Here is an 18,908-nt window from a genome sequence, read left to right on the forward strand (position 1 = left end):
CTCAGTGGGTTCAGCGTCTGCCTTCAGCTCAGGTCATGACCAGAATCCTGGGATCAAGCCCCACATCAGACTCCCTGCTCTGTGGGGAGTCTGCTCCTCCCTCTGCCTCTTCCCGTCCCCTTGCTTGTGCTCTCTCTTGTGTTCTCTCTCACATAAATAAATAAAAATCTTAAAACCCCATAAACCAAATCAAAACCCCAAACCACCCATTGTTGATAGACTTGATGCTCTTTTTTTCCCATCCTTATACTTCATGCTGTAGACATCTTCAGGTCCTGCTTAACTCAGGCCTCTTTTGTCTTGATTTTTTTTTTAAGATTTTATTTATTTATTCATGAGAGACACAGAGAGAGAAAGAGAGAGAGAGAGAGAGAGAGAGAGGCAGAGACACAGGCAGAGGGAGAAGCAGGCTCCACGTGAGGAGCCTGACGTGGGACTCGAGATCTCGGAACTCCAGGATCACACCCCGGGCCAAAGGCAGGTGCTAAACTGCTGAGCCACCCAGGGATCCCTTCTTTTGTCTTGATTATTTGCAACAAAGGCATATAAAATTTTTCTGTTTACTAGTGTTATGGGTATGGATGCCCTTTTCACTCCATCTAACTTTATATCCTATTACGTTGTCATTCAAATGTTTTGAAGTGAGAGAGCAATTCATACTATGACTAAATGTACTTTTCATTAGATTTAATCAAATTCTGTCAAAAATCTCTTCTTGAGATATGTTTGTGGTATTAGGTCAATATAACATTGGCCCCCAAATTTTTGGGAATGAAAAAAGGGAAAAGCATAGTATCTAAAGAACATTAGCCCCAAATAGTGTGAGCAGTTAGATTACTAAAGAAATACAAATAACTCCTGTGCTGGTCATCAAAGGAATGCAAACATACTTCCTACTTTCACATATGAAATAATAGTGACCATAGAGAGTGGTTTTTGATCTATTTTTATGTATACACTAAACCGTGGGCAATTGTGTGTCATTGTGCAGAATTTTTGTTGAAATCTTACCTAGTCCTTGAAATCTAGGAGCATGGGACACTCATTCTGAGTATATGAACTCACAACCTTTGGGGGCAGTGAGAGTTTCACAAATACTTTTATGTACATTAATAAAATAAAAATAGATAACTTATTAAATAGTACATGTTGTAGAAATGCCAGGGTTCATTAAAAGTAAATTAAATAAAGTTAGATTCTGGCTATTTAACAATATCAATAATTATAAAATGACAGATTGGTTTTCTCAGGGTGATTGGATAGTTAAACACTTCTTTAAAGAGAAGATATGGTTAAGTGCCTGTAGTCAGAAGTGTTTTGGTTTACATACATTCATACCCACATACACAGAGTGCTGTGTATACTGGTACCTTGAATATTCCTTGACAAGTGACTTTGGATGATAGTGACCACAAATGATTTTTTCTTATTTTCTTTGGCATTCTTAGTATTTTGAAAGTTTTCATTAATGTAGCAAAAAGTTATAAATATTTTCAATATAATTTGGTCAGTAGTATGTTTTATATTTCAAAACTTTAAAATCACATGTGGAAATAATATTTTGAAAATGATAGTTTTAGATGACGATCTTTTCAAAAGATGGCAGAACTTAAAATAATCACGTAAATTTAGTGTTTTTAGATTCTATTCCTGTCAAATAGGAATTTGTAAGACATTTTTTCTGTTTCAGGGCCTACACAGCCAGCCTCAAGATACAGGACTTTTTAAAAAAAGGTGTAAAAAATGCATAGCATTGAATTTGCATCTTAACCACCTTTAAGTTCAGTAGTGTTAAGTGTATTCACATTGTCATGTAATAGATCTCTAGAACTTTTACATCTTGTAACACTGCCATGTGAGTTTTAAAAACTGAATTTTTTTGGTGAGATTCTCAAGTGCTTCAGGGACAAAGCTTATCTCAGGTAGAGATTGCATATTTGTTTCCTCAATTCCCTACACAGAAGGCTGATCCAAACTCATCAGATGGAAAACTTGCCTTCTGTGGCCTTGGAAAATTGTGTGTCATATTTTTTAAGAATTTAAAAATTAATCTAGCTTTGAATTGGCATATCTTATTAACACAGTTGTAGAACACTTATATTTATTCTACTATAGTTTATGAATTTCTTGGAGGAAAATCTAATACTAATACTCAAACTTGATGTACATACTGACTCTTTGGCATGTCTGTGTTTATGCCCATCTGTTACTGTGGCACCATGCCCGTTATTGTGGTGGCATGCCAATAGCAGTGAGGCATGTGAGCCAACAAAGATGAATTGTTTGGATGGAATGCACTATTCTGTAATACTAATTAATTTTGAGCTGATGAATCTACATCAGATAAAGTTAACCAAATACAGTGAAAATAATGTCAGTGAAAATAAAATTTATTTTGACTATACAGAAGTATATCACAGATGTTTTAGACTACTATTGAGAATAGTTGAAATTAGAGTTTATTACAGTTCCAGTGATGAGTTTTCTTTTCATAAAAATTGTGAATTTAAGAGAAAAAAATACAATAATTGTGGTAGATTATAGATTAGAGAGGAAGTACTGTAGCACTGTTATTGATTTTATTCTTACAAGATATTACTTTATAGTTCTTGAATTATAACAGAGGTTGACAGCAATGTGGTAAATCGGAAGAATGTTGAATTTCAAAGCAAGACTCAAATTTAATTGCTTTGCCATTTCTTAATTCTGTGGTGGTATACATAAAAGCTCTGTGAGTTCAGAATTTCTTATGTCTGTATAATCTTCTGCTTGTATGTTGTCCTTGTATTTTGTGAGCTTCAGTTTCCTTATCTATAAAATGGGAATAATAAAGCCACACGTGAGTCACAGAGACTTAGTGGTTCTAAAATAAAATGGTGTTGTAAGTTCTAGAAAACAATACAACTATCAGGTAGCTAAATAAATTAATTACGCATTAGAAATGCAAGGCATATTAGTGGCAAGGTAGTAATGTAGAATATACATAACTCTCATTCCCATACCCCCAGAGATCACCACAATTAGAAAGTTCTTACGTATCCTTACAGAAAAAATTTTAAAAATCAAATGATAATATATATACTGTTCTCTTATGTATCTTGCTTTTCCTTTAATCATCTTGGGAGGCCTTTCCATATTAGCATATGAAACTATGTACGTTTTCTACTATTCCTTTTAATTAGTTTTCATTTTGAAGGGTATTTGATTGATTGATTTCACTTTTTGTTGAATATAAGCAATACTGCAACATAAGTTTTTGCATACGTGTGAGAATTTACCTATTTATAATAAAAATTCCTAGAAATAGAGTTGTAGGTCAAAGGTTATTGCATTTTAAATTATGATAGATATTGCTAAATTACCTTCCAGATGGGTTGCACCAGTTTTCTCCCTCCACCAACAGTGAAGTCTGTTTCCCTTGCACCTTTGCCAATACTGGGTACCATCCAATTTCATAATATTTGCCAATCTTATAGGTGCAAAATGTTATTACATGGAGTCTTCATAATTGTGTGTATTAAGTCTTTTCCCCCCAATTTATTGGCTTATTATTTCAGTGAATACTTCTAAATATCTTTTATACATTTCTTTCTTGACCAGCTCTTATTGATTAGTTAAGGATTCTATATATTTTAAGGAAATTACTCATTTTTTGCCCTCATTTATGGCATTTTTTTTAGTGTAAAGGTTTTAAAACCTTCTGTGTTCATATTTTTCTTTTCTTGCTTCTGGGACTCCTTCAATCTTTATCTTTTATAGAAAGTGACATTTTTGGTTTATAGTGCTTTTCAGCAATGAATCAACTTTCCCTGTGCCAACCAGTTTTTTGTCTCAGCACATATAAACTCAGTTGGCTCAGTGCTCTGTGAGATTTTCTTTAAAACTTTAGGGATGTGACGGGATCCCTGGGTGGTGCAGCGGTTTGGCGCCTGACTTTGGCCCAGGGCGCGATCCTGGAGACCCGGGATAGAGTCCCACATCGGGCTCCCGGTGCATGGAGCCTGCTTCTCCCTCTGCCTATGTCTCTGCCTCTCTCTCTCTCTCTCTCTCTCTCTGTGACTATCATAAATAAATAAAAATTAAAAAAAAATTTTAGGGATGTATTGTCATTTTCTAGAAGATATTCCTAAAATCCTGAGCAAATGGAGAACTTCCTTTCTGCTGCCTGCCAAGAAAGCAGGTAGCTGAGATCATTGATAAAAGGTTTGGCAAACATGGAGACTTCTTGTGGTAAACGTATGGCATCGTGGTTTTTAAAACTTGTATGCATGGGATGTATATCTGGAAGATGTAATCCTAGTTTTTAACCTTTATTAGGGTCATGGACCCTTTTGAGAATTTAGTGAAAGCTTGGAGTTTTTCTGTTTCCCTCTAAGGAACATGTTAGTATATGGTCTATATTCATTTATTCTTTGAACTGATATTTATTGTGTGCCTTTGTGAGCCTGTAGGAGTTCAGCGTGCTTGAGAAAACAACCATATCCTTCATTTACAAGTCCTTTGTAGATCTTCTGTTGGATCCTCATATATCCAGGTTCATTTCTGCCATAATGTCTGCAGAGTTCCTTTGGGTGGCTCCTTCTCATCATTTGAGACCTCTGCTTACATGATGATTACCTGGAGAGGCCTTTTGTGATCACTCAGTCTTTATTGCATTACCGTATTTTAATTCTTTCAGTATTGCTGTCTGGTCTTTCTATCTACTTTTATGTTTTTCTTCCTTCTTTCTTCCCTCCCTTTTCTTTCCTTCATCTGTCATTTCTGTCATTCCCCTGACCCCCACCTACCTGCATTCAACTTAGAATGTAAGTTTGGCGAGGTCAGGGATCCCTGTATTTTGAACACTATCTGACATATGTGGATGTTGAGTTAATGAACTTACTAGTCATGGTAATAAGTGCTTTACAATAATCTTGTTAAGTCGTCATTGCAATCTATTCAAAGTAGATACTAACCTTAAGTTATTTGTTGGTTTTTCTCTGCAGTTTACTTTCTATTGACTTCTTCTCTTATCCTTTCTTACTTGTTCTTTGAGTTTAATTTGGTACTCTTTTTCTTGCTTCTTGAGAAGGAAACTTACATTTTGATTTACATTCTTTCTTCTTTTATGTTGCATTTAGAAATAAGGATTTACTTCTAAATACTGCTTTAGCTGCATCTCATGAGTTGCAGTATCATTCATTAGTCACTTAATATTTTTTTCTACTTTCCCTGATGATTTTAATTTCTTTGGCCCAGAGGTCAAAACATGTTGCTTTTTTTTTTTTTTTCCCAAACAACTGCATATTTTCTAGTTATTTTTCTGTTACTGATTTCTAGTTAGGTTCCACATACTCTATATGATTTGTAGACCTTTGAAAATTTGTTTATATCTATCATACAGTCTATTTTGGTAAATATTCTATGTGCACTTAAAAAGAATGTTTATTCTGCATTTTTTCTGTTTAGTGTTCTGTGCACGTCAGGCTAAGTTGGTTCTTCTGCTCGATTTTCTATATCTTTATTAAATTTTTTGTTCTTTCAGTTACTGAGAAGTGTGTTAAAATTGCTAGTCATGATTGTGGATGTGTATTTTTTTTTTCTATTCTGTCAGCTATTACTTTATAAATGGAAGCTTTGAATTCAGAATACATATTAATTGGATGTATATTTGAAATTATTTTATCTTCCTTTTGAAAAGATGCCCTTTTATGTTCTGATAGCAGATCCTCAGCTTTTATTTGTTTGAAATTCACTTTATTTTCACTTTCAGTTTTGAAGGATGTTTTCAGTGGGTATAGAATTGTATGTTGTCTTTTTTCCCCTCCCTTTCAGCCCTTTAAAGGTGCTATTCCATTGTCTCTCCTCTCTAGTGTCTGTCAAAAAGCTCGCTATCAGTATTATTGTTGGTCCTTTAAGTCAGGGGTTAGTAAACTATTGCCTGCCTCTTTATATAAAAGTAATGTTTTGTTAGAACCTAGCCATGCCCGTTTATGTGTGTATTGTCTGTAACTGCTTTCATTCTATAATGGTAGAATTGAGTAGGTACATCAGCGATGGTGTGGTCTGTAATGCCTAAATTATTTATCATCTGGGGCTACCTGGTTGACTCAGTTGGTAAAATCTGTGACCTGATCTTTGGGTCATGAGTTCAAGCCCCATGTGCAGTATAGAGTTTACTTAAAATAAAAAAAAACAAAAACAAAAAACAGAGTTGCCTGGGTGGCATAATCACAAAGCCCACAGTGACCACTGAGCTAAATGCAAGCAAACTCATTAAGCAACCCACCTTGAAATAGCCATAGGCCCTAAATAATGAATGGGCTACTTACAACTAGGTATAGTTACTAAAAAGGAAAAATTCTATATGTTCCCATACCTCCTCACTCTGCCTGTAACTGTGGCCTCTCACCACCACCTCGTGGCAGAGTCTTTCTTTTGCTGCCTTGTCCACTGCTCCCTTGCAGTGTATTCCGTAAACTTCTATCTCCTTTGTTCTGCTTTGGGTGAATTCTTTTACTGCCTGGGCTGCCAGCCTCCACCTAACTGGGATACCCTACAGTTTTCTCAAACTCCTAAGGTACTATCCTTACTCTTCTCTTGTGGCCCTTCTGTGATCTTAAATTGAAAGTCTGGGATATTTGTACTTGGGAGAGACTTGAATTTCAGCTTCTCTACATAGTGGTGCCTAGTTACTAAAATCCCTGCATAGGCATTTAACCTCTGAACTGCTATTTTCTGTTGGGTTTCCAGGAATCATGCCCTGAGAAAATGTAGACTGAGTACTTGAAGGGATTTTTATGTGTACCTTTTCATTGATTCTCTTTTGTATTTTGCCCTTCAAGTTCCATTCCCTCTATTAGCTATGAATTTCAACACTGTCTCCTTAGTGTATTAAAACTGTCATTTCCTGTTGAGTTCTCATCTCCCAAATGGTAGTTGGGGAAATATACTCAGGGAAAAAACTGGCATGAACCAGGAGCTCACTTTGTGTACTTCTCTCTTCCTCCTAGGATTTTAGCTCCATAAGTCCTGCCTGCATTGGTTGATCTCCAGTGCCTTCAGAAGTTACTTATTTCTTCCAGCTTCTATAGTTATTTTCTGTGGCAGTTTTAGTTTCTTACAGAACCCTGGGCAGATATGGAAGTCCCTACAGTATATTGTAAACATAGCAGCTGGAATGATTCCATCACATTGATTGATTGATTGCCACATATATTTAGATCATGACTCTCCTCTAGTCAAAATCCTCCAATGGTTCCTATTTTCGTTTAGAGAAAAGGCCAAAGCTTTTAGTATACTTTATTCCCCTTTCATTGTCTCTTCTGCCTAGAGTGCTTCTCGTCTCTGCCCCTCACTCCCACTATCTGGCCAACTCCTTTACTAGGAAATCTTTGCTCAGATGTCTATTTATTTAGCTTACTCTGACTACCTTCTTTAAAATTGCCTCCTCCGTTCCTTCCCATATTCTCTTCCCTCTGCTCTATTTTTTTCCTCATGTATCACCTCAGGAATTTAAGATGGAGGAATAGGGGTCAATTGTATCAAATGTAGAGGAGTAATCTAAAAGTATACATAGGATTTTAATGGATTTTTAAATTTGGAAGTTGTTACCTTTGTGAGAGAAGTTTTAATGAAGAGTAAGGGAGAAAAAGATTACCAAGGGTTGAAGAAGTGGGGATAGCAATTGTACACTATTGCTTTTTTAGTTTTGTGAACAGTATAGGAGGAAAAGCTCATATTTATTTGGATACTTTATAGTTAGTTTTTTAGGGGATTAATAGTTGGATGATTAGGTAGCTGGAGTTTTCTGTTTTTACTTACTCTTATATTTATTAAGTCAGCACTTTGTGCCAAAAAACTATACAGTATTCTGAGTATCATCTGAGGGAAGGATAGGCCATAATTAAATTGAAAGTTCTTAAGCTTTCATATTATGTACATAAATGTATCATGAGGGCCATTCCCTTTAGCTTCTTAGCACTAGAACAAAGTGAATTCTGACTCTTGTTCCCAGGTGTTTTTTTGTGCATACCTATTAATGTGTACAATGTAACACTTAGAGTAGAAACATTTTTCATTTATGTGGTTCATAAAGCATGCAGAGGTGCCTTTGTGTTAGGATTTTATTTTATTTTTTTGGCAGGGCTTGAAAAGGTCCACCTTCCTCTCAAAGATTGATATATCTTTTGGGGACATACCTCCAATTAGAAATTGCTATTCCATATCACTTTTCCTAGTGCATCATTCCTGGATTTAAGTTTCAAGTGTTGCTTTTTATGGTACATGAATTTTGTTGAGTGTTTTGAGGAAAAAAAATGGTGATTGTGTGTATTGCAGTGCTTGCAAGCTGATGAAAGACCTATTTTTTTCTTTCAAGTTTTCAGTCCATCATGGTTGTATCTTCTGTAAAATACAGTAAGAAATAAATCACTAGAAAAATGGAATGAAAGAAAGCATGCAAATGCATTCTCCAGTTTTTTTTATTAGATTCAGAAGATAAAACATTATACTGTTGAGTTACTGTCAAATTTCTAACTTTGCTTACATATTTCATCATGAATTAGTAACAAAAATTTGTGAATACCATGGTGATGGTTCTTGGGCTGGACTTTCTTGGATCACACTTTGAGTAGCACTGATACAGTCTACAATGCCACATACTTAATCATTCCCTTAATTTACGTTGTTTTTAAAAGAGGTGAAAGATTTTTTTTTTATTTAAGAGGTGAAAGATTTAAACGAGTTATGGATTATAGAGTTTTTATTTTATTATTTATTATTATTTTTTAATTATTTATTTTTAAAGTTTATTTTTTTTAGTACTTTCTACACCCAACGTGGAGCTTGATCTCATGACCTTGAGATCAAGAGTTGCATGCTCTTCTGACTGAGCCAGCCACATGCCCCTGGATTATAGATTTTTTTTTTTTAAGAAAAGATAATTAAACTATGTTAAAGCTCTCCTGAGTTCTTATGTATAACTGTTAACATTTTGCTTTTTGATTATAGTTGATTTTTTTTTTTTTTTTTTTTTTTTTTTTTACTGGTGCTGAAATGGCAGTGACTTTCTGGTAATAGTAAGATTTTCTCTAATTCCAGTTACATATTTTCCTTGAAACTAAAAACATTTTGAACATGAAAAGCAAAGTTATACCACTTATCACCACAAGATGTCACTTATGTAAAAATAAAGTTGGTATTGTACTCAAAGCTGGAAAGCTACAGGTCAATAGGTAAATGAAGAAGTAGGTAAATTAACAAAAATTGAAACAAGTATTGGCTTTCTCAGCAGTCAGTGAAAGTATTGCCAATTCAGTATTATTTGAATTAACTCTTAATGTTAAGCAAAAATAATTTCTTAATTTCTAAAACTACTGCAGTGTTGCATGTTAATAGGCCACATTTGAATCCAGATAAGGAAGTAGACCTAAAATGACTCCATACAAGTGTACATATTTTGAGGGTAAGCGATGTGTTTGTTTTAACTCTCCCAAACCTTTACTGATTTGGCAACCAGCAAAGAGGTATTTGAGAAGACATATGTTTTTTATATCAGAATTTTCAGTAGTTTTTATGACATACCTGTGTGAAGTTTGAATATTAGATCAGATTGAAACAGTGCCTGGTATATTTCTTTTATCTTCTCTGAACCTCAAACTTGCTAGCTATCTGCTGTGTTAACACAAAAGATATTTATATTTGTTGCTGAAGATTATGTTAAACATGAGCAGCAAAACCTTTGGCTTTAATAGTGGGATCTTGTTTTCTTATTTTTATTTATTTTATTTTATTTTTTTAAAAGATTTTATTTATTTATTTATGACAGACACAGAGAGGCAGAGACACAGAGAAGCAGGCTCCACACAGGGAGCCCGATGTGGGACTCGATCCCGGGTCTCCAGGATCATGCCCGGGGCTGAAGGCAGCGCTAAACCGCTGAGCCACCTGGGCTGCCCTTGTTTTCTTATTTTAAATTTGAGGGAGTGGGTCAAGACCTAAAAGTGTTTGGGAAGGGGATTCTGGCATCTCAAGCTTAAAAGGAATAAGCCAAGTTTCCATTAGGCCATGAATAAAATTACCCCTAGGCTTGGAGAGGTTGGGTTGTCCTAAAAATTGGCACTTTGTTATTCTTCATTGCTTACTTCTTTAACACTGATGGAGAAGCATGGTGGAAAGCTCTTGGGGAAAGGATGAAGGGGTCAGACGTAAGAACATGAATTTTCTTTTTTCTTTTGATATTTGTATATGTGATTACATTTTCTATTTATTCCTTACCTAATTACTTCAGGTTTTTTTTTTTTTCTTTCTTACCCCAATAAGATTTTTAAGGTTTTTTGGGGGAAGTATTTAGATTTTTCATTTATGCCAGTAACATTTTGCTTTTTGATGTTTTTTACTGGTGCTGAAATCGGGAGTGATTTCTGGTAATAGTAAGATTTTCATTAAGTAAAATTAAGTCTTTAAGTAAAATAGAAAAATAAAAAGTAGAAGGAAAATAACAAAAACTAGATAGGGGAACAAAACCCCATTAGTTTTAATATTCCCTTTTCAGTTACCTTTGCAGTATGGAAGAGTGAGAAGTTTTAAGAAGGGATTCTTTTTTTTTTTTTTTTAAGAAGGGATTCTAAATGGAATCCAGGGAACATTTATAGTATTTTAATATTCGGTAGTTGTATATCCTCAGATATAGGGTGTTTTTTTTTTTTTTTTGTTTTTTTTTAGATATAGGTTTTATGTATTGCTTTCTCTACTACTTGTATATTTTCTAGCTGTATGTTTAATTAGAGAAAAGTCAGTGTTTCAGTTATTTAACTATTTTTGTGTCCCACTAGTGGTCACCATTGTATTCAATTTTGTGAGTTGCTTGGAAAGGAAGAGTCTTTTTTTTTTTTTTTTTCATAATAGATTTCATTGCTTCTACTCTTTTTGGAAAAAAATGTACTTAGCTTTCATTTGTTTATTTATATTTGTTAAAGATTTTATTTCTTCATGAGAGACAGAAAGTCAGAGACATAGGCAGAGGGAGAAGCAGGCTCTATGGAGAGAGCCCTTTGTGGGACTCATCTCAGAACCTGGGATCACATCCTGAGCCAATGGCAGATGCTCAACCTCTGAGGTGCCCAGATGTCCCTCGTTTGTTTATTTAATTAATTATTTACACAACGACAGCTGGCAACGTTTACCTTCTGTATCAGTTTGCTATGGCTTCTATAACAGAATGCCACAGACTGTGGTTTGTAAGAAATTTATTTTCTCCTGATTTCTGGAGGCTAGAAGTCCAAGACCATGGTGTTGGCAACTTTGATTTCTTCTGAGGCCCCTCTCTCCCTGGCTTGCAGATGGACATTTTCTTGCTGTGTCCTCACCTGGTCATCCCTTGTCTTTGTGTGTCTGTGTCTTACTCTGCTCTTATAAAGACAGTCATGTTGGATTAAGGTCCACCCATATTGACCTCATTTTGGCTTAATTACCTCTTTAAGGGCTCTGTCTCCAAATAGCTATATTCTTGAGGGTTAGGACTTCATAGGAATTTTGGAAGGTTTAAAACAGCCTGTAATAACACCTGATTGATCATTCATTCCTGAGAAGTGCTTACTGCCTACATTAAGCTTAAATTTGTAAAGTGTGCAAAAACTAAAGTTAGTAATTTTGTGTCAGGGCTTTCTATTTGTAGTTAAAGATTTTCTGATCTCCTCTTAGGCCTAAGCTGAGATGAAGGGGTTGCTGATACTTTTTGATGATTGAACTGTTTCATGAAGGAGCCATTTGTTTTCTTTTTTCTGCAGTTTGTTGTAAAAAGTATGGGAGGTTGCTAATTATAAACTAATAACTAATGTAAGTAGTTAATTACAATTTGTAATAGTATAGTTTTAGTTTCCTGTTAGTTTCTTTGAGAGGATTTTGCTTTGATGTACTAAAATATAATATTTAGTGATTTCTATTCTTGAGGAAGCACAATGAAGCTTAAATGTGATATCTGATTTCTAAAGATGTAAAATGGTGGCTTATCTGATCCCTCATAATGTTTTTCTCAGAAATAGATGTATGTCTTTTGGTCTTCTTTTGGATAACTCGGCGTCTTATTCAGACATGTGAGTAAAACATTATGAATGTTTATAATATCAGCTTTGTAGAGGTATACTTTGCACATAAAAAAATTATTCACCTAAAGATTGTAATTGTAATTAGATGTTGTGACAGATGTATGGGTCAGTGAAATCACCACCACACTCAAGAAGCTATAGAGCATTTCCATCATCTTATGGAATAAAATTTTCTTAGAATCCTTTGCTGTCTTTTTTTCCCTGTGCCCCATGGCCCCAGGATACCACTGATCTGCTTTCATTCTCGATTAGTTTGTCTTTTCTTCCATTTTACATGAATGAAGTCATTGCTGTTTTGTGCCTGACGTCTTTCAGAATAATTGTTTTGAGAATTCATCCACTGTGTTGCATATGTCAGTAATTAAGCTGTTTTCGTTGCTGGGTAGTAGTCCAGTGTATGTTACCTCACATTTTACTGAGGGATATTTATATTTTTTCTAGTTTTTTACTCTTAGGAATAAAGCAACTGTGAATGTTCATGTAAGTTGTTATGTGGAAATTTTTTTTATTTCTGTGGGGAGCGGAATGACTGAGTTTATATGATAGGCTTATGTTTAAATTTGTAAAAATCACCCAATTTTCCAAAGTGGGTGTGTTTGTGTATGTGTGTGTGATGGTTTTTTTTTTTTTTTTTTACATTTCCATGAATATGTGAGAGTTCTAGTTGCTCCAGAGCCTTGGCAACATTTGCTATTGTCAGTCTTTTAATTTCAGCTATTCTCATTTAATATGCATTTACCTGATAGTTAATTATCTTAAGTGTTTTTCATGTGCTTCCTGGCATTCCTGATCTTTTGTGAAATGTCTTTTCACCTATTTCAACCATTCATTTTTTCCTTTTTAAGACTTCATTTTAAGTTATCTCTCAACCAACATGAGGCTTGAATTTATAACCCCTAGATTAAGAGCCACATGCTCTACCCACTGAGCCAGCCAGGTGTCACTTCACTATTCTTTTTTTATTTTTTAATACCATTCATTTTTGATTGGCTTGTTTCTTATAAATCATAATTGTTATATAACTTTTTTTAGATTAAACTTTAGGCTTTGAAATAGTTGTAGGTTCATAAGCAGTTTTAAGAAATAATACAAAGATATGCTATTATGCTGTTTACCCTTTACCCAGTTTTTTTCAATCATAAACTATAAAATAATATCATGGCAGGATGTTGACATTGATACATAATTGATATAATATCCACACTCATGTCCAGATTCCCCAGTTTTATATATAGTTAATTGTGTTTGTGTTTCACCTCTTCTGTTTTGTGTCATGTTTAGTCATCACAACAGTTAAGATAACTATTCCATCATTGCAGGGATCTCGTTTTGGCCTTTTATATCCACCTTCCCTTTTTTTTAATTTTAGGATTTTATTTATTCATTCAGGAGAGACACAGAGAGAGAGAGGCAGACATAGGCAGAGGGAGAAGCAGGCTCCCTGTGGGGAGCCCAATGCAGGACTTGATCCCAGGACCCCAGGATCATTCCCTGAGCTAAAGGGGCCCCACCACCTTCCCTTTCTTGATCTTAATGTGCAACAGCCACTGACCTTTTTCCGTTTCTATAATTTTGTTATTTTAAGAATGTTATATACATGGAATAATACAGTATATAGCCTTTTAGAATTAAATTTTCCAGCATATTTCTCTGGAGATGAATCAGAGTTGTCTTATATATCAATAGTTTATCTTCTCTGCTGAATAGTATTCCATGCTCTGGATGTACCAGTTTGTTGAACCATTCATCTGTTGATCTATATGTGGGTTGTTTCTGTTTTGGCTGATAGGAACAAAAGCTGATAAGAATACCTGTGTGCAGGTTTTTGTGTATCAATTTCCATTTCCCAGAGATAAATACCCAAGAGTAAAATCACTCAATTGTATTGAAATTGCAGGTTTAGTTCTATAAAACTGCCGAAGTGCCAGAGTGGCTGTAACTTTTAAAATTCCTACCAGCAGTATATGAGTGATCCATTTCTTCTCTGTCCTCATTATCATTAGGTGTTGTTGCTATTTAAAAATTCAACTTTTTTCTTTCTTTCTTTGCATGTGAGAGTGGATGGAGGGGCAGAGGAAGAGGTAGAGAGAGAATCTTAAGCAGGTTCCATGCCCAACTGAGCCATTCCGGTGCCCCATTATTTTTTTTATTTTAGATGAGAATCATTCTGATATATGTGTAGTTATGTCTTGCCGTGGTTTTAATTTGTATTTCCCTAATAGCTAATGAAATGAATTATCTTTTCATATGCTTTTTGCCATTTGTGTGTCTCCTTCAGTTAATTGTTTGTAGATGTTTATATTAGTTTGCTAGGGCTGTCATAACAGAATGCCACAGAATTGGTGGCTTGATTAACAGAAATTTATTTCCCACTCTTGTAGAGGCCATCAGACTGAAGGCAGGTTTGGTTTCGCCTCAGTCCTCTCTCCTTGACTTACAGGTGGCTGCCATCTCTCTGTGTCCTCACACTGTCCTGTCCTATAGAATCCAGAAATCTGGACAGACTTTCTTCATTTTGTTCCTTCTCTCCCTTTTACTCCAAGCTGACAGTGTTTCTGCTGTATAATCTCACCTCTCTTTCTGGCTTCTGCTGTCAAATCTGATTATATTCATGAGTTGGTACCTATGATTTCTTGATCATTTTTCAACCACATTTTTGAAAAAAGTCTAGCAATGAGTTCTTGTATTTTGCAATATGGATAGGCTGCTAAGTTTCCAAATCTTCAAGGTCTAGTTCTTTTTTGCTTAACAATTCCTTCAACTTATTTTTCTCATTTCATCATTAGGAACAAGGAGAAACCAGGCTATCTTTACCTTCGGTACTTTGCTTAGAAATCTTCTGAGCTAAATATCCAAGTTCATCACTTTTAACTTCTGCTTTCCATACAACGCTAGAAGAAAATTGAGATAAGTTCTTGCCACTTTGTAACAAGGATTGCGTTTCCTCCAGTTTCTAATAACGTGCACCTCCTTTCCATCTGAGATCTCGTCATAATTGCCTTTAGCATGCATATTCCTACTAACATTCTCTTCAAGGCAGTCTAGGTTTTTTTGTTTTTGTTTTTAAATATGCACCTCCAAACTGTTCTATCCTCTACACATTACCTACTTACAAAGCCACTTTCACATTTTTAGGTGTTTGTTAGAACAGCATTATACTTCTGGGAACCAAAATATATTGGTTATAGCTGCCATAACAAAATACCACAGACTGTGTGGTTTAAACAACAGAGATTTATTTCTCACAGTTCTTCCAGGAGACTGGAATTCCAAGTTTGGTTACTCTTGAGGCCTCATTGCTTGACTTACAGATTATTGTTTCCTTGCTGTGTCCTTACTGACCTTTGTCCTGTGGAGGTCTTTCTCTTTCTTCTTAGGATACCGGTTTTACTGGATTAGAGCTCTACTTTTATGACTTAACCTTAGGATATCAGTTTTATGGATTAGAGCTCTACTCTTATGACTTAACCTTACTGATATTTTTAAAGGCCCTAGTAAAGTCATCTTCGGGTTTGAGGAAACCCAGTTCAATCCATAGCAATGTCTTTGTCACTTTCCTAATTGAATTTTTTTTTTTGTTAACTGTTGAATTTTGGAGTTTGAAATATTTTCTGGGTATTAGTCTTTTGTTTTATATGTGCAGTATGGTTGCAGATATTTTCTGCCAGCAGCTATTTTTTTTCTTTCTTTAAGAGGGAGCAAGAGTTTTAAATTTTGATGAGATCTAGTTTATCTGTGTTCCCTTTTAGGGACTGTACTCTTTGGTGTCAAGTCTGAGAACTCTTTACCTAGCTATATAACTGTTTTAAAAATCTGTTCCTCTATGTTGAAGGAAAAGTGATTAGAGTTTACGAATTATAAGTTTTCTTTTGCTGGGGCAGTTTTGTGAATACACTAGGAGAAGGTTCACTTAGAATAGGAGCAGATCAATTGTGAGCAAAGTAATTTGTTGAGAGATAGTTTATGTTTTCATTTTTTCACTTCTGTGTAAAGCGTTGTTATAGTTTTTGCTCTGTATACTGTCTTTTAAGGATGTTTGTATAGCAGCTAGCTTTGGAAAATAGCAAATGTCTGTTTTATCTTATATGGTAGCATTGTCATCTGCTTGGTCAATCTAAACTGGAAATGCCGGGCAATCTTACTGAGTGCCTTGGGCTCATTCTTCACAGTCACTGCATCTCATTGATTTCACTTCTAGGTAGTTCTTGTGTCTGTCCTGCTTTTTCATCCTTATAACTAACTGCTCTGGTTCATCACCTTATCTTCTTATTTAAATGTTAAAGTTGCCTTTACATAATTCTTTGATTAAGGAATATCAGTGGGGGTTTCCCTTCTTGTTTATGTTCTTTTTTGTGGCTGGGGAGAGGTAGGGAGAAAAAAATGACTGCATTTCTTTAATGAGCGGTCTTTCTTGAAAAAAGAAAATTCTTACTTTTTGGCTTATGAAAACATTTTAGTGGTGACTCAAGAAATTTTCTTGTTTTTTATGATTATGCAGAGATTTTGAGATGAGGGAATCGGCATATGCCTTTGTTCACATAGATATTTTGCCTAGAATTGTACAATTTTATATTTTTGTATGATTGATGGGCTTTATGACAACACAGCACTTTAATATTTGTAGAGTAGATGAAAAATATTTAATTGTGTATAAGAATGCAGTTTTGTGATATTATTCATTATTTCTAATTTTTAAGAAATATTTTAATAGCTATGTAATGTAAAAAATTGTAAAATGGAGTTTTCTTTTGTATAGGAATGAAGATCTAAAGCAAATGTTGGAGAGCAACAAAGATTCTGCTAAATTGGATGCTATGAAACGGATTGTTGGGGTAGGTAAAATCATTCAATTTTGGAAAAGGGACACATAGTGATTTTATTAAATATATGTTAAATAATTACCAAATTAAACATATCAATGTCCCTTTATATTAGTATTTCCTGTTTAAAATGTTTTGGAAGGAGTTTGGAGTGTCACAATTCAGACATTTGAGTTTTGTTTTTTTGTTTTCAGAATTTGAGTTTTAAACCTATCTTTTTTTGTGTTCTAATTTCCCTTTCTCTAATATCAAGGTATTTCTCCTCTGAGATAGAAAGAACTAATCATTTTGAAGACAAAATAAGGTTATATACAACAATATTTTGATTTCCTACCCAGAGGGATTTAGTTTAGCTAAATAATTTCTTTTGTGTCATTTGACAGTCTAAAAATGGTGACCATTCTTCTGTGTTTCTATTCATTCATTCACTCATTCATTCATTCATTCATGAGAGACACAGAGAGAGAAAGGTAGAGACATAGGCAGAGGGAAAAGCAGGCTCCATGCAGGGAGCACTAGGTGGGACTCATCCCAGGTCTCCAGGATCACACCCTGGGCTGAAGGCAGGCGCTAAACTGCGGAGTCCCATAGGCATCTCTCTTCTGTGTTTCAGATTCCCTTCTACCAATAGCAGTGCTTTATTCAATTTGGTATCTTAGAAGTTCTAATGAGTTTCAGTTGTAATGTAAAATTCAAACCGTTGATTCCTATGTTATTGGAGGCATTCAGTTGTCAGGAAACTAAAAATATAATGCAATGCTTACATATATATAAAATTTTTAATAAAATATTTTCACAGTTCTGTATGGACTCTGGGTTTTTTTGCATTTGATTTTTTTATACATTTACAGTGAAACACTGGTTTATTTCAGTGACTGCCTAATGCTAAAGAGTTTTGATTTTGTCTCAGTGGAATTCATAAAATATGTCTTTCTCATTGCTACTACACTGTTTGTTCATCACTACCATTGCTGATTTTATTTCCCACATATTTTATCTGATGTCAGAATGTAATACATTCGCATAATTGCACAAATAAACTCTTGTAATAAGGTGACAGTGCAACTGAAACACTACTGTTTTCCAGCAGGAAATGCTACCATATGAGAGTTTGAAATCTCCTTTCTTTTCTTGATATATTAAATTCAAATCCCATTTATGAAAGATTATTGTGGGTATCAATATGTTCTGTTAAACGTTGACTTGTTATGAAAATCAGATTTAGGGATTGCACAGCGGTTTGGCGCCTGCCTTTGGCCCAGGGCGCAATTCTGGAGACCTGGGATCGAATCCCACGTCAGGCTCCTGGTGCATGGAGCCTGCTTCTCCCTCTGCCTGTGTCTCTGCCTCTCTCTCTCTCTCTCTCTGTGACTGTCATAAATAAATAAAAAAAAATATTAAAAAAAAAAAAAGAAAATCAGATTTATAAAAGTTGAGTACTAACTACCTGTAGAACACCTGTGGGTTGTTGATTCATACATTCGGTTTATGTCATTTGTAGGTGATATGTTCAAGATTCTTTGTAAATTTTTCAGTTGTTAATGGTAAGCTGTATAATTACATTTATGGACAGGTAGTTCTTGTTTTGATAATACAGATTTCAGTTAACACAATTTAAATAACACCAATCCTTAACAACATGGTTCAAATATCAGTTACCAGGGCATATTAAGATAGTAATTGCATAATGCACAAACTTCACCACTAACTCTTGAGTTCACAATTCTCTGTATGGATAACAAATATGCCTCATGGTCAGTGACCAGTGATGTCGCTTCTTCAAAGTCTTTTATTGATTGGTCACTATGTACATTATTTGGTTTATGTACAGACAGCAAAGCATGTAGTTGTGTTCCCTCCTTGCTTCCCAGTGAGAAACCTATATGACATTTTACAGAAATAGAAAATGAAAGAAAGATTTAGTCAACAATGATGAAAATACAGCAAAGAAATAAAAAGTGGTAACACTGAAAGTGAAAATCAGGTGGAATGTAAATGGAAT

At 34.8% G+C, this 18,908-nt stretch overlaps 1 protein-coding gene across 7 annotated transcripts in view; it reads left to right on the forward strand.

The window, feature by feature from the left end:
- The window catches only part of AP3B1 (adaptor related protein complex 3 subunit beta 1), a 265,282-nt gene that overhangs the window by 14,259 nt on the left and 232,115 nt on the right, over window positions 1-18,908 (forward strand). For all 7 annotated transcript variants that reach the window (XR_013362344.1, XM_077867315.1, XM_077867294.1 and 4 more), the window contains exon 2: window positions 16,843-16,918. Coding sequence is in view for 6 of the 7 variants with exons in the window: in XM_077867315.1 (XP_077723441.1) it covers window positions 16,843-16,918 (76 nt within the window). In the remaining variant the exon portion in view is untranslated. The remainder of the gene's footprint in view (window positions 1-16,842; window positions 16,919-18,908) is intronic.

The sequence above is a fragment of the Canis aureus genome, chromosome 2, assembly GCF_053574225.1.
Source record: "Canis aureus isolate CA01 chromosome 2, VMU_Caureus_v.1.0, whole genome shotgun sequence".
Taxonomy (NCBI): Eukaryota; Metazoa; Chordata; class Mammalia; order Carnivora; family Canidae; genus Canis; species Canis aureus.